This window comes from Nerophis lumbriciformis, linkage group LG16 (genome assembly GCF_033978685.3).
Source record: "Nerophis lumbriciformis linkage group LG16, RoL_Nlum_v2.1, whole genome shotgun sequence".
NCBI classification, from domain to species: domain Eukaryota; kingdom Metazoa; phylum Chordata; class Actinopteri; order Syngnathiformes; family Syngnathidae; genus Nerophis; species Nerophis lumbriciformis.
In genome coordinates, this window is record NC_084563.2 from 19300798 (window position 1) to 19322560 (window position 21763).

At 41.2% G+C, this 21763-nt stretch overlaps 1 protein-coding gene across 1 annotated transcript in view; it reads right to left on the bottom strand.

Annotated features, from left to right (window-relative positions):
* LOC133617047 (BEN domain-containing protein 4) overlaps window positions 1-21763 on the bottom strand; it is a 38192-nt gene that overhangs the window by 15286 nt on the left and 1143 nt on the right. Inside the window, exons 2-4 of the mRNA XM_061976739.2 lie at window positions 3067-3630; window positions 779-870; window positions 675-701 (exon numbers count right to left, since the gene is read on the bottom strand). Of these exons, the coding sequence (XP_061832723.1) occupies window positions 675-701; window positions 779-870; window positions 3067-3630 (683 nt within the window). The remainder of the gene's footprint in view (window positions 1-674; window positions 702-778; window positions 871-3066; window positions 3631-21763) is intronic.

Here is a 21763-nt window from a genome sequence, read left to right on the forward strand (position 1 = left end):
CTGTCAAATTTGCAGACACAGCTAGAATGTGTCAATAACATGCATTTTTAATATTAAAAACTCTATTGTCAGCCAAATGTATATCATTTATATTGTGCAACCTAGTTGGTACCGGCACCAAAATGATTTCAATACTTTTTGGTACTTTTCGAATCTTTTTCTAAATAAAGGGGACCACAAAAAATTGCATTATTGTCTTTATTTTAACAAAAAATCTTAGGGTACATTAGACATATGTTTCTTATTGCAAGTTTGTCCTTAAATAAAATAGTGAACATACAAGACAACTTGTCTTTTAGTAGTAAGTAAACAAACAAAGGCTCCTAATTTAGCTGCTGACATATGCAGTAACATATTTTGTCATTTTCCATTCTATTATTTTGTTAACATTAAGGACAAGCGGAAGAAAATGAATTATTAATCTACTTGTGGGGGGGTGGCAGACCGGTACTTTTCAGAGGCGGTATAGTATCGAATATGATTCATTAGTATCGCGGTACTATATTAATACCGGTATACTGTACAACCCCAGAAGGATCCCTATTTATTGTCTGGCTGATACCTGGTCTACGATGGAAGACATGAAGCGATACCAATGTAACTTTATGGATTAGATACTGGACTTGTTTTCACTCGTCTTCATCTAAGGATAACATTGGAGTAGAACCACCAACCTCAAACACTGTCTGCTGTTCTTCTTCCTGCAAAGTCAGATTGAGGGATTTATTTTCAAAGGACAACATGTGCACTATGTTTTCAGGCTTTCAACTGTTCCTACCTCTGTGAGCGCCTCTTCTGGTATCGGCGGCACGAGCTGGTTGTGAAAGTCCAGAACATTCTTGAAGTAGTCGAGGACGTCTTGACAGGGAACTGTGTTCAAATGGAAGTCGGTGAGAGAAGAAACAATAACGTACAGCATAGGCGCCGATCTACATTTCTGCCAGTGGGTGCTCGGTGTGTGTGTGTGTGTATTAGTGTTGTCCCAATACCAATATTTTGGTACCTGTACCAAAAGTATTGTGGTACTTTTCTAAATAAAGGGGACCACAAAAAATGTCATTATTGGCTTTATTTTAACAATAGAATCTTAGGGTACATTAAACATATGTTTCTTATTGCAATTTAGTCCTTAAATAAAATAGTGAACATACAAGACAACTTGTCTTTTAGTATTAAGTAAACAAACAAAGACTCCTAATTAGTCTGCTGACATATGCAGTAACATATTGTGTCATTTATCATTCTATTATTTTGTCAACATTATTAAAGACAAGTGGTAGAAAATGAATTATTAATCTACTTGTTCATTTACTGTTAATATCTGCTTACTTTCTCTTTTAACATGTTCTATCTACACTTCTGTTAAAATGTAATAATCACTTATTCTTCTGTTGTTTGATACTTTACATTAGTTTTGGATGATACTATAAATTTAGGTATCAATCCGATACCAAGTCGTTACAGGATCATACATTGGTCATATTCAAAGTCCTCATGTGTCCAGTGACATATTTGCTGAGTTTATAAACATAATATACATTTTAAAAAAAGAAAGAAGATTTTTTGATGTTAAAAAATATCGATGTAATCATAGTAGTATCGACTAGATCTATCGGTCCTGGGCATGACGTTAAAGTGCACCCGGCAGTGGAGGCTCCTCTAAGGGGTCTTGGGGCACTAGGAGGTTAACCCTTTTACTACTGTTACCCCAGGTGGCCCTTGGCAAAGGCCTAGTACCTGACTGCCCCCTAGCCAGGGATACGGTGAAGACCTCAACGGCGAAGCAGGCGGAAGACGGTAGATTTAAGAACTACCACAACGGCTGCGATGGCGGAAGAAGGCTGCAGCAGAAAAGGGTCCCTAGTCGTCTTGGACTCCATGCCACTGGACCCTGACCCGGATCTGTCAAGGATGGTGTGGTGACTGTCTGTGCACCAGTCTCCCCACGTCAAACAAAGTCACGCACAGGCATCCTCCATAAAGGGATACACCCCTACCAGGAGGATCGTCATACTCGTTCGAGTGACCGCCGATGATCGACTAGATACGCTATTGTCCGTGGTATCATTACAGAGGATGTTAGGTGTAGATCCACCAATGGCGTTTGTTTATATTGTAGCGTCCCGGAAGAGTTGGTGCAGCAGGGAATTCTGGGAATTTACTCTGTAGTGTTTATGTTGTGTTGCGGTGCAAATATTATTCCAAAATGTGTTTGTCGTTGTTGTTTAGTGTGGTTTCACTATATGGCACATGTTTATGACAGTGTTGGCGTTGTTCATACGGCCACCCTTAGTGTGACCTGTATGGCTGTTGAGTAAGTATGCCCTTCAGTCGCACTGTTTTAGTGTGTCGAAAGTCAAGATTATTGTGTTATTAGACCATAATCGGGCACAATGAAGTCTTGGTTAGACTTTGTTATTTATAGACTCATCGTTGGCGGTCACTCGAACGAGTATGACGATCCTCTTGGTAGGGGGGTATCCCTTTATGGAGGATGCCTGTGTGTAACTTAGTTTAACGTGGGGAGACTGGTGCACAGACAGTCACCACACTATCCTTGACAGATCCGGGTCAGGGTCCAGTGGCATGGAGTCCAAGACAACTGGGGGACCCTTTTCTGCTGCAGCCTTCTTCCGCCATCGCAACCGTTGTGGTAGTTCTTAAATCTACCGTCTTCCGCCTGCTTCGCCGTTGAGGTCTTCACCGTATCCCTGGCTAGGGGGCAGTCAGGTACTAGGCCTTTGCCAAGGGCCACCTGGGGTAACAGTAGTAAAGGGGTTAACCTCCTAGTGCCCCAAGACCCCATAGAGGAGCCTCCACTGCCGGATGCACTTTAACGTCATGCCCAGGACACATTTATAGACTATATGGATTGTGACTTATATATTATGTAAAACGGACCAAACTCGCCACAAAATTAACAACAACAAGGTTGATTATTAAAAAAATATTTTAAAGATTGAAAGTTGCCATCAATCCCTCGTGGGTACTCGGGCTCGTGGGTCCAAAGCACCCACGGGATCGGCGCCTATGAGTAACACGAGGCCATTCATCGGACGGACGCACCTGGGACATTCTCCAGCTTGTTGCGAAGCTCCTCGTTCTCCTGCTGCAGCGACAGCACCTCCTGCTCCAGCTCCAGACAACGCGGGCAGCAGCTCTCCTCCTCCTCCTCCTCGTCCTCCTCGGGCAGCGTGGACGAAGGGTGTCCGTACGAGTCGGAGGGCGTCGGCGAGCCGCCCCACCCGCCCAGGGCGCGTCTGGAGGGAGAGACGGGCTCCGCAGAGTGGCACTGCTGGTCCTCGTCCTGGACCACAACCAGACGGGCTTGCTGTTGCTGCCCCGAGAGCAGATAGTTGTGCAGCGAGTCTGTGAAGATGCTGAGGACGGCGGTCTGTTGGCTTTGCTGGGCCTCGTCTTCTGGCTCGGTGGAGGGAGAGGAGGAAGAGGAGGAGGCGGAGGAGCGCTCCTCAGGCTTGGACTTGCAACGGCGGCCCACGGACACGTCCTCCAGCTTGATGTTGGCCGAGGACGCGGACGACGGCGAGGGTTGCAGCAGCCGCCCGTTGTTGAGGAGGCTGAGGACTCGACTGCATTCCTTGGCGAAGGCGTCCAAGATGAGACGGTTCTCTGCAAGACAGAAACAACAACAGCTGAGTTCGCCAGCAGGTGTGTTGACTGAAATGCCTCCATTAGTACTTTTTTTGCACTGGTCCCTAATTGGGTCGGGAGAGGACTGTTACAGAGGAACTGCACTATTTTTTGGATTTATTTTTTTTCTTCTGACCACAGAACTTTCCTCCAGAAGGTCTTATCTTTGTCCATGTGATGTCAGATGAAACAAAAATGTTGCTGTTTGGCCACAATACCCAGCAATATGTTTGGAGGAGAAAAAGGTGAGGCCTTTAATCCCAGGAACACCATTCCTACCGCCAAGCATGGTGGTGGTAGTATTATGCTCTGGGCCTGTTTTGCTGCCAATGGAACTGGTGCTTTACAGAGAGTAAATCGGACAATGAAAAGGGAGGATCACCTCCAAATTCTTCAGGACAACCTAAAATTATGAGCACGGAGGTTGGGTCTTGGGCGCAGTTGGGTGTTCCAACAGGACAATGACCCCAAACACACCTCAAAAGTGGTAAAGGAATGGCTAAATCAGGCTAGAATGAAGGTTTTAGAAAAAGTCCTGACTTAAACGTGTGGACAATGCTGAAGAAACAAGTCCATGTCAGAAAACCAACACATTTAGCTGAACTGCACCAATTTTGTCAAGAGGAGTCGTCAAAAATTCAACCAAAAGCTTGTGGATGGCTACCAAAAGCGCCTTATTGCAGTGAAACTTGCCAAGGGACATGTATACTTTAGACCCTGCAGATTTGCTCACATTTTCATAATAAATTCATAAAAGAACCAAACTTCATGAATGTTTTTTTGTGAACAACAAGTATGTGCTCCAATCACTCTATCACAAAAAAATAAGAGTTGTAGAAATTATTGGAAACTCATGACAGCCATGACATTATGTTCTTTATAAGTGTATGTCAACTTTTGACCACAACTGTATTTACACACTGCAAGTATATATATAATGTAGTAACAGACACGTTCATAACAATATGCAATATGTACAATATACACACTGCAAATATATATATATATATATATATATATATATATATATATATATATATATATATATATAATGTAGTAAAAGACACCTTCATAACAATATGTAATGTGTACAATATACACACTGCAAGTATATGTGTACAGCTCTGGTAATGGGTACATTCGCACTCACCTGCACAAATGTACATCAAAATGTAACAATCAAAATATGACTTTTTTTTCTGTTTACTAGGACATGCATATACAATATGCATTAGTTTGACCATTTAAAATCAACGATAATAAAAAAGGAGATGCTTGGAAACAGCATAAAAATGACCCAAAAACTTGGAAAAACACGATTCTTAGCGTTACTTTTTAGTGTAACCATCATGAGCATTCTATTGAGGTATATTTCTTTTATATTTTGATAAATCATCATAAATAGGTAATGATCAATCTTTAAGCTGTGTGTATTTGATTTGAGTTTGCTTTTGACATCTTATTTAGAATTGTAGTTGAAACGTTTACAACCTTGTGTTGCGCTCATGATGGCGTAACCAAACTAGATTATTTTTAATATTTATTACCTTTTTTACATTAGGTATATTTAAATATACTGTGTTTTATGCTTTTTTTTCTTTTTGGAACATGTACTATACATATAACACAATAAAGTCCCATATAAAATTATGTTTCTAGCAATACTTTAATTTTGCCTTTGAAAGTAACACTCCAATGTCCATTAGTGGAGCTGTTCACATATATATAATGTAGTAACAGACACCTTCATAACAATATGTAATATATTTTATATACACACTGCAAGTATATATATAATGTAGTAACAAACACCTTCAGAACAATATGTAATATATTTTATATACACACTGCAAGTATATATATAATGTAGTAACAGACACCTTCATAACAATATGTAATATGTACAATATACACACTGCAAGTATATATATATAATGTAGTAACAGACACCTTCATAACAATATGTAATATGTTTTATATACACACTGCAAGTATATATATAATGTAGTAACAGACACCTTCATAACAATATGTACAAAATTTCCCTATTTTGGTCATTTTAATCATTGCCGGAACTAAGTCCTTGACACACCTATTTCCGTTTCCATAGCAACACGCTTCCAACTTCTGACAAAATGTGTGTTCCTACTTCCGGAAACAAACATGAGTGTGTTCTAACTACGGCAGACTTGTTAACAAACAACGAAGACGACTATTTTTTGGACAAAGGAGGATTCACAACCTTATATTTGTCACGACCCGAATAGGACTCTGGACAAAGATGCAGGATTTCCGAAACAGATATTTATTCCGACAAGGGAAGGGGTCCAAAACGGGAGAAACAAAACCGGCTATCAAAACATATCTAACATGACCACTAATCTAACAAAAATAATAACTCAAAACGCGGGAAAAAAGGTGCTTAGAACATAAACTACCAAATACAACAAAAGGCGATGCTAGGAAGCTAATCTTACCTGACAAAACTTTACAAACCAAGAATCTCCCGTGGATCAAAAAGGTACACAAAAACGTGGCAATGGCTGTAGACAAAACTGTGGAGGTACGCACAAGAAGATACGAGACACTCTGGCACAGGATGAGACATTTATACACATGAGGGAGGGTGACACAGGTGGGCACAATCAGGCAATCAGGAAAGACATCAGACCAGTGACACAGGAGGAAGAGCAAGTGATCTGAAACGAGAGGGAGAGTAAGTATTTCAAAATAAAACAGGAAGTGACAGGACAACCTGAAACGAGACAAAACCCAGACAAGACTCCATCCAGGTGTGACGGTCATGATCCGTCACCCGGGTCATGGCATGATTTGGGTTTGGTAGTTTTTCTGTTTTAGTCTGTTCCCGAGGTGCACCTTTTCCTTGTTTTCTGTTGGTTTCTATGGGCACTGATTCTCCTCACCTGTCTTAGTTTTGCAATTAGTGTTCCCACCAGGTGTTTTGGTTAATCACTCCCCTTTATAGTTTCCTGTCACCCAGCAGTAGTTGCTGGGTCAATGTTTGCGATAGGCAACATTAACGTTCTCCTGGTTTTCGCTTGTTCTAAACCAGGGTTGTCAAACTCAAATACAGAGTGGGCCAAAATTTAAAACTGAACAAAGCTGCGGGCCAAGGTTGAACAAATTAACCTTTTAATAGGGACCCAAACAAGTTTTGCATTGAATATTGAACAAGCAAGGCTTACATAACTTTATAGTGACATGCAAAATCCAGTTTCAAATAATAATAATAATAATTTAAAAATATCAATGGCATATCAAATATAATTTAAATAAAAATGTAATGCCTCTTTTCTATTTGCAGCCTTCTGAGGCAAATATCAACATTAACTTTTTCCACAGGCTAATAAATTTGAAAATAAAATAACTGTTAAGGTGTTTGAGCTTCGTGGAGTTCTTTGGGCGTGCACATAAACGACACTTTCATCGAGTCTGATGATCAACGTCCTCTCACACGAGGAGACTTTATTCTTCGCTTGAACATAACACACCAGCACCAGAGCGCCCCAAGTGGGGAACATGCGCTATAACAGCCAACCTTTACAATAAAGCCACACAGAGCAAGAGCGCAGATACACACAATCTTAACACCCCCCACTCGCTATTAGCTCACTGTGTTAAACCAATTTGTAAACAATAATTCAAGAACATCTTCCATGAAATGAATGAACTGCCTTCACACAAAGTTGCACAATAGCCTGATGTGCTACGTCTGTCTGTTTCATTTGATGCCCAACTTGCATCACAGTAAACTGTCAGACTGAGTCTTTCAGTTACATTCTTCTTGAAGTTAAGTCCTTGTTCTGATGTACCTTTTAGGTATCTGAATACATGTTTCACTGTATTCCAATGTTCCATAGTAGGTTCATTAAAGTGTCGAGATAGTTTACTCACAACAAAGCTTATGTCAGGTCGAGTGCATGTTGATAAGTAAATTAAACTTCCCACTGCTTCTCTGTACTGTCTTGGTTGTTTCAACTTTTCAGCATTTTCTGCGTAATCAAGTTTTGGTTCACAAGGAGTTTCTCTTGGTTTACAATTTTCCATATCAAACCTTTGTAAAACCTTTTTCACATATCTCTCTTGTGACATTTTGACTAGTCCATTTGTTTGTTCAAAGTCTATTCCTAAGAAATGTTTTAGGATTCCCAAATCCTTCATTTTGAATCTCTGAGTTAACATTCTTTTTACATCCTGCATTGATTTTTCACTTGAAGCAGCTAAAATAAGGTCATCTACCCAAATAATAAGTATTACCTTTTGACCATATTTTTCTCTTGTGTACACACAATGATCTGCTTCATTTTGCACAAAGTCATTTTCACATAAATGGGTGTGTAACACTGTATTCCAGTTTCTGCCCGACTGTTTGAGTCCATACAATGATTTGTTCAGTTTACATACCAGTTTTTCACCAGTGTTAGAGTTTTTCTCGTATCCTTGTGGTTGTTCTAAATAGATTTCACAGTCTATGGGTGCGTGCAGATACGCGGTCTTCACGTCCATCTGATGTAAGATTAGGTCCTCCTGTGCCGCCTTCTGCATGAGAATTCTTACACTTAACATGTCAGCTGTCGGTGAAAACGTCTCTTCGTAATCAGTTCCTACTTTCTGGTCGTATCCTTTGGCAACAAATCTCGCCTTATATTTATTAGATCCATCTGTGTCTGTTTTGAGTGCATAAACCCACTTTGCTTTTAAAGCTCGCTACCTGGTGGTAAGTCAGTCAACTGGAATGTGTCATTTTCCACTAGTGAGTTCATCTCCTCATCCATGGCGTTTTTCCAGTGCATTGACTTGGATGATAACACGGCTTCCTGATAAGTTTCTGGAATGTCACAAACTGCTCGATAACAGAAATCAACGCATGTTTGTAATCTGTCCAATGAATCATCAGTCTCAAAATCTTGTAAATAAGCTGGCTTTTGTTTTAACCTGAATGGATTCTTTCTGATTTCTGTTTCGGCATTTGCCGCTGACTGTTCCACATCTTCCTGCTCATTTAAATCCTCAGTTCTGTTTTCAGGTTGAACTCTGTCCTCATCCTTCTGGTCACTGTCACAGACTGCATTGTCTCTGTTTCCAATGTCATGTCCTGCGTATGGCTCCAAAGTTTGTGTCTCTCTCTCTACACTTGTTTTGGTTGCGAATCTCACCAATCTGATCTTTTGGACCTTTTCCATTTCTGGATAATATAAAAGGAAGGCTGGGCTGTTTTTATCATATCCTATGAAAATGCCCTGCTCACTTTTGGAGTCTAGTTTTCCTTTTTCTTGTTTGTAACTAAAACATGTAGACCCAAACTTTTGCATTTGTGACACATTTGGTACTTTTCCTGTAAGTAACTCATATGCTGTTTTCTTTGTCCGTCTATTGTAACACCTGTTTCTAACATGAGCTTCTGTTTGAATGGCATAGTTCCACAAATAGTTTGGTAGTTTGCTTTCTATTAGTAAGCATCTAGCCATGTCAAACAGTGTTCGCCATTCTCTCTCTGGTGTGGCATTTTGGTGTGGCGAATAAGGCGCTGACGTCTCATGTCTTATTTTGTTCTTTGTTAGTAACATTTGGAACTCTCTGTTTGTAAACTCAGTGCCGTTGTCTGAACGTATACACTTCACATCTCCATAGGGAGCTACATCTGCTAAGAACTTTTCTGTTGCAGCAATTGCATCACTTTTTGACTTAAGGAAATATACTAATACAGCACCTGAATAGTCATCTGTGAAACATTGTGCGTATTTGTGTCCTTCTATGCTTTCAGTTTTCATTGGCCCTGCTAGGTCTGTATGGATTAACTCCAGGGGTTTATTTGCTTTAGCATCTAGCTCCCTATTTCTCGTTTGGGTAAACTTGCCTTTTGTACATATTTCACACATCTGATCTGGCTTAACAACATTTCCCTTAATTACCATACCTTTGACCACAGTTTGGAGTTTGATTACATCATCATAGTTGCAGTGCCCTAGAATCTCGTGCCATGTTTGTACGTCATGACAAACTTTACACTGATCTTCATTTGCATCAACAGTTGGTAGATAATATAGCTTCTCATTTTCGTTTATGTTAAATCTGTTACCATCTTTAGTGATCATGTGGCTCTCTCCTTTCTTGAACGTTATGGTTGCTCCTCCGTCGGCTGCTCTCGCCACTGAAAAGACGTTGTGGGGATATGAGGGCATGTACAGAGCATTTCGTAGTTGTGCCCTGTGCTGTCGTCCATCGCTGTCCACTAGATGTATCGTTGCTGTTCCTCTTCCTTGGGCCATTCCACTGCATCTTGTCCCATCAGCTAGTTCCACTGAATGAGTCTCTGGTTGAAAAGTGTTGTCAAAGCTTGTAAAGTTATTTACATCATTTACAATGTGGGATGTCGCTCCTGCATCCACCATAATGCCTTTCATCTTTATTTTGGGTGCTGACTCACTTTCTTCTTGTGCTGCTTTGAAGAGGTAATCATTGGATTGTTCATCCGTAACCTTTCTGACATTGTCTCGTTTATCTTTCTTTTTGCATATGGTTTCTTGGTGTGTGTTGCTCTTACAAAAGTTGCACCACACTTTTCGGATACACATTCTTGCTCTGTGTCCTTTTAATCCACATTTGAAACATGTCAGATCTCCATCTTCACTTCTACTTTTAGTGCTGCTGGTGTACTTCTTCTGGATATTTCTATCCTGTTTTGTGAACGTTTTCATCACATTGTCTGTTGGCTCAGCAGTACTAATTTTCTCTGACTCTTCGTAAATACGTAATCTTCTTTTGAAATCTGTAAATGTCACATTGTCTTCATTTTGCGTTACATGTACAGTTAATGGCTTGTAAGAGTCAGGTAGGCCTCCAAGAATCATGGCTATGATCAGACTATCACTGAGAGTCTCACCGGCATCACGAAGTGCTGTAATCAGGTTTTCTGCTCTGATGATGTAGTCCGTAGTTGACTCTCTGTCTGCGTTCCGTAGTTTTGTCAAGGACGTGTACAGGTTGATTATTCGTGGCTTGCTTTTTCCTGAGTAATGGTCCCTCAGTATTTTCAGTGCTTTCCTGCCATCGTATGCAGCATCATGTCTTATTAAAGACAAGCTTTTATCATCGATCAACCTGATGAGCTCTGCATAGCAATCTGGATTCTTTATTCTGTCCGCTGCTGCTTGCTCTTCTCCTACTGGTTCATTTAGAACAGTGTCTTTCAACTTTAAAATATGTAAGTGTCCCAAAAATCTTGCTTCCCAAAGGTCATACTTGCTTTCGGATCCATCAAAATACAGTTGCGGGGATACTGCTCCAGTAGTACGAGCCGCCATATTTGTTTAGCACTATGCTATGCTAATTAGCTCAAACTTTACCGCGGTTACTTCTTCTTCGAGGGTACACGCTACTTTATTGGCTAAAGTCACTTTTATGCTCCGTGTAATACTTCACGTTTGCAATACCTTTATCCTTGGTCAAGCAGTTCTCCTCTGTTAGCTCAAGTCCACACCTGCAAACTTTCTTGGCTTCTCTGTCCGTGCGTCAACTCAACGCTACCTGGCCTTGTTTGCTTGAGTTGGCTGGAATCTCTGGGGTTCCTGGGCACCATAACCTGTTAAGGTGTTTGAGCTTCGTGGAGTTCTTTGGGCGTGCACATAAACGACACTTTCATCGAGTCTGATGATCAACGTCCTCTCACACGAGGAGACTTTATTCTTCGCTTGAACATAACACACCAGCACCAGAGCGCCCCAAGTGGGGAACATGCGCTATAACAGCCAACCTTTACAATAAAGCCACACAGAGCAAGAGCGCAGATACACACAATCTTAACAATAACAATGAATAAAACAACCATTCAGGACTTTAAACTGCTCAGTTTGCAACACACTGATCTAATCTGATGTGCCCAAGCCAGATACCTGCCATCCTATTTTGGATGCTAGTTCATTAATGTCGGGGCTCAGGCTTTGAGCTGAGGCAACCTTCATTATCGAACGAAGGTGTTCATCAGTCATTATATCTCGTCCACCCGGACCACAGTCTTGGGGGCGTGCCTTAAATCCACTGCCTTTAACGTACTCTACAAGCTATCGTCACATCGCTTTTCATCCATTCTAACATCGTTCAGACCCAGTCACAAGATATGTGCGGCTTCTGTACGCACACACGAGTGAATGCAACGCATACTTCATCAACAGCGATACAGGTTACACTGAGGGTGCCAGTATAAAAAACTTTAACACTGTTAGAGATATACGCCACACTGTGAATCCACACCAAACAAGAATGACAAACACATTTCGGGAGAACATTCGCACCGTAACACAACATAAACACAACAGAACAAATACCCAGAATCCTTTGCAGCACTAACTCTTCCGGGGCGCTACAAAATACACCCCCGCTACCACCAACCCCCCGCCCCCCCATGATGTTGTGTTTATGTTGTGTTACGGTGCGGATGTTCTCCCGAAATGTGTTTGTTATTCTTGTTTGGTGTGGATTCACAGTGTGGCGTATATTTCTAACAGTGTTAAAGTTTTTTATTCGGCTACCCTCAGTGAAACCTGTATCGCTGTTGATTAAGTATGCATGGCATTCAATTGTGTGTGCGTGCAGAAGCCGCACATGTTATGTGACTGGGCCAGCACTCATTGGACTGGCTGAAAAGCAGACCTGACGATTAAATAAAATGTCTAGTGCACAATTACCAATAACAAAACTACTATTGGCTCCTGTTTAAATTATTTGGGTTTTGCTCTCAAAGCCTTCCTTTATCCGGACACTTACATCCTGACTTTGAAAACAATAACAAAAACAACCCAAACATTTTTAGTAATAATGAGAAAAAGATAATTATCGATCACATTATTTTTGTATTGTTGATACACTGATACTTATCAATAGTATTTACATTGAAGCTTTAGTGCGGGGGTCGGCAACTTGCGGCTCTAGTGGCTCCCTGGACCTCTTTCTAGAGATGTGTGAAAATGAAAAAATAAATGTTTTGTTTTAATATTTATTCTGTAGGAGAACAAAAATGACACAAACCTTCCTAATTGTTAGAAATCCCACTGTTTGTGATACATGCTTCACTGATGAGAGTATTTGGCAAGCACCGTTTTGTCCTACTAATTTGGCGATCCTTGAACTCGTCGTAGTGTGTTTACATGTACAACTTTCTCCGATGCTGCCACAGAAAGACGTGTTTTATGCCACTCCTTCTTTGTCTCATTTTGTCCACCAAACGTTTTACACTGTGCGTGAATGCACAACAGGTGAGCTTTGTTGATTTTATTGATTTGCTGGAGTGCTTATCAGGCATATTTGGTCAGTGCATGACTGCAAGCTAATCGATGCTAACATGCTATTTAGGCTAGCTGTATGTACATATTGCATCATTATGACTCGTTTGTAGGTATATTTGAGAACATTTAATTTCCTTTACTTATGTCCTCTGTCTATTTAATTTATATTTGTCTCATGACAAATTATCTGTATGTAATATTGGCTGCATTTGCCATAGTTGTTTGTGTGCCATGTTGTTCCAGACCACAGCAAACATTACCCAGCTTGCAAAGATTATAATAATAAATCCATTAGAAGAAGACAGTCTGTCGTTTCCTTTAACTTGGACACTCTGAGCCAGTAATTACCAGAAGTTATCTCACCCTCTGAGAAGCCTCCATGTTACTAATAATTTCCAATGTTGTAAAAATGTGGAGAATAAAAATTAAAATACATAATTTCTGTCAACAAAGATTTGCGTCAGCCTTTGATAGTAGGCTAATATAGCTAATATAGACACTTACATCATGTGTTGCCTTCATTATAACATTTATATAAGACTTTTAATTTTTTGCGGCTCCAGACAGATTTGTTTTTTGTACTTTTGGTCCAATATGGCTCTTTCAACATTTTGGGTTGCCGACCCCTTGTTTAGTGAGTGTGTGTGTAGCATGTTTAGCAATCCCCTTTTCCTTTAGTCTTCCAGTGATAACACTAGTTGGAAAAAAAAATAGTTTTTTTCCTCGATTGCGGTGTTCTGGCAAGACTAGCACGCTCCTGGAATTCATGTCCACGCCTCCTGCATGAAACAAGGAATATGGAAATGTGATTGCGTGTCACTTATTGCGCATCCATTTTGAAGGAAGCTTTCCCGCGAGTACAATCTTCAGCATGTAAACACTGGGACACGACTGTGGTAAAGATACACTATATTGCCAAAAGTATTTGGCCACCCATCCCAATGATCAGAATCGGGTGTTCTAATCACTTGGCCCGGCCACAGGTGTATAAAATCAAGCACTAATGCATGGAGACTGTTTCTACAAACATTTGTGAAAGAATGGGCCGCTCTCAGTGATTTCCAGCGTGGAACTGTCATAAGATGCCACCTGTGCCACAAATCCAGTCGTGAAATTTCCTCGCTCCTAAATATTCCAAAGTCAACTGTCGGCTTTATTGTAAGAAAATGGAAGAGTTTGGGAACAACAGCAACTCAGCCACCAAGTGGTAGGCCACGTAAACTGACAGAGAGGGGTCAGCGGATGCTGAAGCGCATAGTGCAAAGACTTTCTGCACAGTCAGTTGCTGCAGAGCTCCAAACTTCATGTGACCTTCCAATTAACCCACGTACAGTACGCAGAGAGCTTCATGGAATGTGTTTCCATGGCCGAACAGCTGCATCCAAGCCATACATCACCAAGTCCAATGCAAAGCGTGGGATGCAGTGGTGTAAAGCACGTCGCCACTGGACTCTAGAGCAGTGGAGACGCCTTCTCTGGAATGATGAATCACGCTTTTCCATCTGGCAATCTGATGGACCAGTCTGGGTTTGGAGGTTGCCAGGAGAACGGTACATTTCGGACTGTATTGTACCGAGTGTGAAATTTGGTGGGGGAGGAATTATGGTGTGGGGTTGTTTTTAAGGCGTTGGGCTTGGCCTCTTATTTCCAGTGAAAGGAACTTTGAATGCTCCAGGATACCAAAACATTTTGGACAATTCTATGCTCCTAACCTTGTTTGAACAATTTGGAGCGGGCCCCTTCCTCTTCCAACATGACTGTGCACCACTGCACAAAGCAAGGTCCATAAAGACATGGATGACAGAGTCTGGTGTGGATGAACTTGACTGGCCTGCACAGAGTCCTGACCTGACCCCGATAGAACACCTTTGGGATGAATTAGAATGGAGACTGAGAGCCAGGCCTTCTCGACCAACGTCAGTGTGTGACCTCAACAGTGCACTTTTGGAAGAATGGTGGAAAATTCCTATAAACACACTCCGCAACCTTGTGGACAGCCTTCCCAGAAGAGTTGAAGCTGTATTAGCTGCAAAAGGTGGACCCACATCATATTGAACCATATGGGTTAGGGATTGGATGGCACTTTAAATTCATATGTGAGTCAAGGCAGGTGGCCAAATTCTTTTGGCAATATAGTGTAGGCTCGGCACGGTAGCACATCAGCTAAAAAAGACAAATATCGGCGGCGATCAAGAGATTGGGTCATCGCTACTTGATTGTGCAGACGTGCCTAATAAAGCGAACACGAGCCAATATTATTACTCCAGCCTTTTAGTCCAAGCACGTCGCCGATAATGGCTCATATGTGTCTATCAGTCTGGCACAGATGTGACACATTTATTAATATGTGCTCGCTGTCTGAGTGGAGATGCAGAAAGATATCTTCTTCCCGCTCAACCGTCCTCTCGTATGTCGACGGCAAGCTGAGTAGTTTTATAAAATGTCATCAAAACTACTGGCTCGGGAGGGGAGAATTTATGAGGGCCATTTGTTTTAATTGCAACACTTTAGGAAGGGCGTTTTTTAAATAATCCCTTCTGCCGTCGTTTATTTCTTGTCATCAAGGACATTTCAATGGTGAGTTGTATATTTTGTATTTGTACATTCTTTAAGATCATTTTTTTTTTTTGTGCATGTGAAAAAATACAGTAAAATCCTACAATTTGAATTGAAAACATGACCAAAATGTTCAGTCATGCACATACTTGATGTCATTATTTAACTGGCTGGAATATAAAGACAATATAACATACATCCATAAACGTGGATGCATATGCAAAAGTGCAATATATTGATCTGTACAGTAATCTATTTAATTATATCTGGACCTTATTGCTTTTTTATCCTGCACTACCATGAGCTAATGCAACGAAATTTCGTTCTTATCAGTAAAGTTCAAATTTGAATGACAATAAAAAGGAAGTCTAAGTCTAACTCAGAGAGCATCAAATGATTAACTTTGGGAATCTGTTTTGCTTTTTTTTGTTGGCTTTTGCCAGCGACACAAGAAGTTGTATTGAAAATAGAAAAACTTAAAAAAAATAATGATAAAAAACATTTACATAAGAGCATGCTTTTGCTTTTTAATGGCATTTAAATGGCATATTTTTCACACCATGAGGCGCATTAAAGGGGTCCTATTATGATTTTTTATTACATTTAAAACACTTCCTGGCGGTCTACATAACATGTAATGGTGGTTCTTTTGTCAACATTTTGTGGGCGGGTCTTATTTAGGTGCCTCCACTTCGACCGCGTCTTCTCCCCGTCATCTTTTGTTGTCGCTTTTAGCGCTTCCATGTGGCGTTTACAGACAGATTAAGTTTGCTACTTTGTATTAGAAATGGCAACAGCGGGGGATGAGCCCCGCAACAAGAGGATGGAAAAAAAAAGGAGCTTACTGACTATGGCGACGACTACAATGGCGGGACAAGTGCGTCTGTCTCCAATATTGTCCACACCTGTCTCCATCTAAACACAGCAGTGCTCTTAAACGCACGGCGGGAAGCGAGGGAAAGTGACGTTAAACCAAGCGTTTGGCTACGTTTAATCCAATGGGAAATGTCGTTGGTCCGCCATGATTATCAAGCCAAACAACGATAGTGCGCATGCGCCTGACTTCGTGTTGCCGAAAATGCATTAATAAATGACGGTTGTTCGGTCATTAAAAAATTTGACGGTATTACTAACTGTTGGGAATTATTGCAAATTATCATTATACCGTTTACTGTAACATCCCTTGTCCATTTTGATTGATTGATTGATTGAAACTTGTATTAGTAGATTGCATAGTACAGTACATATTCCGTACAATTGACCACTAAATGGTAACACCCGAATACGTTTTTCAACTTGCTTAAGTCGGGGTCCATGTTAATCAATTCATGGTAACAAGTAAAAAGGGCTTCACGGTGGCAGAGGGGTTAGTGCATCTGCCTCACAATACGAAGGTCCTGAGTAGTCTTGGGTTCAATCCCGGGCTCGGGATCTTTCTGTGTGGAGTTTGCATGTTCTCCCCGTGACTGCGTGGGTTCCCTCCGGGTACTCCGGCTTCCTCCCACCTCCAAAGACATGCACCTGGGGATAGGTTGATTGGCAACACTAAATTGGCCCTAGTGTGTGAATGTGAGTGTGAATGTTGTCTGTCTATCTGTGTTGGCCCTGCGATGAGGTGGCGACTTGTCCAGGGTGTACCCCGCCTTCCGCCCGATTGTAGCTGAGATAGGCTCCAGCGCCCCCCGCGACCCCAAAAGGGAATAAGCGGTAGAAAATGGATGGATGGATGGAAGTAAAAAGTCAAAGGCGGTCACGGCATGTCCTTGCCGCAAATGTTGGTCAATTTGTTGGGCATTACGGCAAATGACGAGGGCGGTCGCGGCAAATGCCGTGGTAAAATTCGAGTGCTGCTAATAGGTGCCATTTTGGGGTCCATAATAATACCATATGTTGAAGCACCGTACGTCTGACTACTGTAGTCGTAACGCTCTGACAATCCATCAATGGTGCCACTTCGTAGCTTACCAAAGTCGTACTATTCTCAATGAAACATCAAAGTTTCGGTTTTGCTTGCTTACGGGTACTTGCTAGTGTCATTTATTGAACAGGCGTCAACCTGCAGTCCACACGTATATCTTATCTGTGATTGCCATATACGGAGTCACGCTTATCATTACACCATGTACCAAACAAAATTTGTTAAAGGTCAGTAAGCACAACCAGCATTAATACGTACATAAGGTGCAACAGGTTGTAAGGCACAATGTCCATTTTTGAGAAAACGAAAGGATTTTAAGTGCGCCCTATAGATGCACTGATGCAATTACCACAGCAAAGGAAAAGCAAAGTAGTAGTGTTTTAAAGCTCCTATTTTTTAACAAGAATCAAGGTGGCAAAACTGCAACCTGGGTGTTATTTTCAGTGCCAAGCTTCTTTTAATTGGCCCCTTGGCATATTATAACAATAATAGTCACCGTATTTTTCGGAGTATAAGTCGCTCCGGAGTATAAATCGCACCTGCCGAAAATGCGTAATAAAGAAGGAAAAAAACATATATAAGTCGCATTTTTTGGCGAAATTTATTTCATAAAACCCAACACCAAGAATAGACATTTGAAAGGCAATTTAAAATAAATAAAGAATAGTGAACAACAGGCTGAATAAGTGTACGTTATATGAGGCATAAATAACCAACTGAGAAGGTGCCTGGTATGTTAACGTAACATATTATGGTAAGAGTCATTCAAATAACTATAACATATAGAACATGCTATACGTTTACCAAACAATCTGTCACTCCTAATCGCTAAATCCCATGAAATCTTATATGTCTAGTCTCTTACGTGAATGAAATAAATAATATTATTTGATATTTTACGCTAATGTGTTAATAATTTCACACATAAGTCGCTCCTGAGTATAAGTCGCACCCCCGGCCCGGCCAAACTATAAAAAAACTGAGACTTATAGTCCGAAAAATACGGTATTTACGCATGGAAAATTGGACCAAAAAAGCTAACATTAGTGTATCTACGTATGAAATACTGCACAAAATATGAATACATAACTTTTAGAATGGAAATAGTAACCCACAGAAATCTATTAGAACTATCCATCCATCCATCCATTTTCTACCGCTTATTCCCTTTGGGGTCGCGGGGGGCGCTGGAGCCTATCTCAGCTACAATCGGGCGGAAGGCGGGGTACACCCTGGACAAGTCGCCTCTATTAGAACTAATGTGAAGTATTTCTAGCTTTCTTATATATCCATGCTCTAGTCCTTGAATGTGATGTATCACCTATAACCCATCAGATACTAAAGCCAAAACAAAGCCTACAATGAGCAAAAATGAGCAAAAAAACTAAAGTCTATGGAGAGCTTTTTTTGCAAAGGGAAAAGGCCAGGGGGCTCCCACTAATTGAATGTTATGGTGAGTTTTTTCAGGTATTCATTTTTCATGCACTTTTTTGCTATATCTTTCTACCACACGTGGAAGGCCGGTCCGTGAAAATAATGCCTACATTAAACCGGTACCTGGTGCAAAAAAGGTTGGGGACCCCTGCTCTAAGGGACAATGTTGACACTTAGTTCATAGTTCTCGACCTGACAATACACCGTTGTGATTTTCTAACGAGTTTCAGCACATTTTTAAACGCCCACTTTTAGCTCCAAAATGTGGGCGGGCCTGCATCAGCCTGCTGACGTCACCTACAGAAGACCGCAGGCCATTGTGTTGTTTTGGTCGCATCTTTGTCCCGAATCATGAAAATGTATGTACCTTGTATGTTTAAAGGGACAAGCGGTAGTAAATGGATGGATATGTTTTTTGTTACTTTGCACCGTGCACACTATGGAGCTTAATAGTATTCAAATCGTAAACATCAACGTGGAAGTCTGCTTTGTGCTCACAGCAGGGGACAAAAGCAGAGGAAAAAGAAGGTAAGCCACGAGTATCCCATTTTGTGTCCTCTTCTACTGATGTATTTTTGAGATTTGCAGACGGCACTAGGTTTCTGTGCTATATGCAACCCTCTCCATTCTTGCAAGATTAAACCCTTGGACTTTCCCACAAATTACCTTCTTTTTCCACTTGTATGACAGGTAGACACAGGGGACACAAGCAGAGAAAAAGAAGGTAAGCCACGAGTATCCCATTTTGTGTCCTCTTCTACTGATGTATTTTTGAGACTTGCAGACGGCACTAGGTTCCTGTGCTATATGCAACCCTCTCCATTCTTGCAAGATTAAACCCTTGGACTTTCCCACAAATTACCTTCTTTTTCCACTTGTACGACAGGTAGACACAGGGGACACAAGCAGAGAAAAAGAAGGTAAGCCACTAGTATCCCATTTTGTGTCCTCTTCTACTGATGTTTTTTTGAGACTTGCAGACGGCACTAGGTTCCTGTGCTATATGCAACCCTCTCCATTCTTGCAAGATTAAATCCTTGGACTTTCCCACAAATTACCTTCTTTTTCCACTTGTATGACAGGTAGACACAGGGGACACTAGCAGAGAAAGGGGGGGGGGGGGTCCCCACATCTGCGGTTCCCTCCAAGGTTTCTCATTGTATCCCATTGGGTTGAGTTTTTTCTTGCCCTGATGTGGGATCTGAGCCCAGGATGTCGTTGTGGCTTGTGCAGCCCTTTGAGACTCTCGTGATTTAGGGCTACATAAATCAACTTTGATTGATTGATTGATTGATTGATGACAGACCGACACCCTGCATTACCATTCATTGGGCTCTTGGTCGTCACACACCTATACAGGTTTATTGCTATTTCCCTACCTGAGATCACAATGAACGCTCGACAGCTGCTGCTGCGAAGCAACAATAACGCAGCAGCGAGCTGCCAAGTGTGATAAAGAGATTAAAAACTGATTAGAGGATGAGCTGTCTCATGTTTAATTTCGCAACAGCGGGGGGGGGAGGGGGGTTAGATTCATTGCTTTCATCTCAGGGTTGGTCCGCCTTGGACGCGCCCTCCCACCCATCCTTTCTGTGCAAAGAGCCCCCCCCATCAAACCAACCCCTGTGAACAGCCGCCTGAGGGGGGCAAGAAGCTGTAACGATGTTGTTAAAGAGGAGAATATATTGCAGTGTTTTTCAACCATTTATGTAATTTCAACTATTTGGGTTAAAAATATTTTTTGCAAACCAGTAATTATAGTCTGCAAATAATTTGTCGTTGTTGAGTGTCGGTGCTGTCTAGAGCTCGGCATCGTAACAATGTAATACTCTTCCATATCAGTAGGTGGCAGCCGGTAGCTAATTGCTTTGTAGATGTCGGGAACATGGTTTGTCGTGATCCCAATATGCAGACAGTGGGAGGCAGCGTGCAGGTAAAAAGGTATCTAATGCTAAAACCAAAAATAAACAAAAGGTCAGTGCCCCTAAGAAAACGCATTGAAGCTTAGGGAATGAAACTAAAACTGAACTGGCTACAAAGTAAACAAAAGCAGAATGCTGGACGACAGCAAAGACTTACTGTGGAGCGGAGACGGCGTCCACAAAGTACATCGGTACATGACGTGACAATCAACAATATCCCCACAAAGAAGGATAGTAACAACTTAAATATTCTTGATTGCTAAAACAAAACAGGTGCGGGGAATAACGCTCAAAAGAAGACATTAAACTGTTCCAGGAAAATACCAACAAAACGGGAACAGCCACCAAAATAGGCATAGCGCAAGACAAGAACTAAAACACTACACACACCAAAAAACTCAAAATAAGTCACGGCGTGATGTGACAGGTTGTGACAGTACACCTACTTTGAGACAAGAGCTATAGTGATGCATGGTTGGTTATGGTTTGAAGTCATATCCAACAATTGCGACAACGTCTTTTTATTGTCTACTGAGTTTCATTTCTTAATGATTTCTGCTGGTGGTGTGCCTCGGGATATTTTCAATGAAAAAAATGTGCTTCGGCTCAAAAAAGGTTGAAAAACACTGATATATGGAATATCAAATGCATGTGCAGTCAATTCAGTCCAAGGCCATTTTGCAACACTGGAGATTCAATCATGGCTGCTGTCATTACAGCTGCACATCCATCACAGCTAACAAGAAAAAACAATGAAGAAATAAAACAAACATGACGCCTCAGGGTGCATATATAATAGATTCCTCTATTAATGGTGATTTCATGGCAAGAAAGCCCAGATATACGCCTCTCTGTATAATATATATATATATATATATATATATATATATATATATGTGTGTGTGTGTGTACGTTAGCTCAGGAAAAAACAGAGGCTATATCATCCCTACAAGCCTGTTTCGAATGTTTCCCTTTTTGTT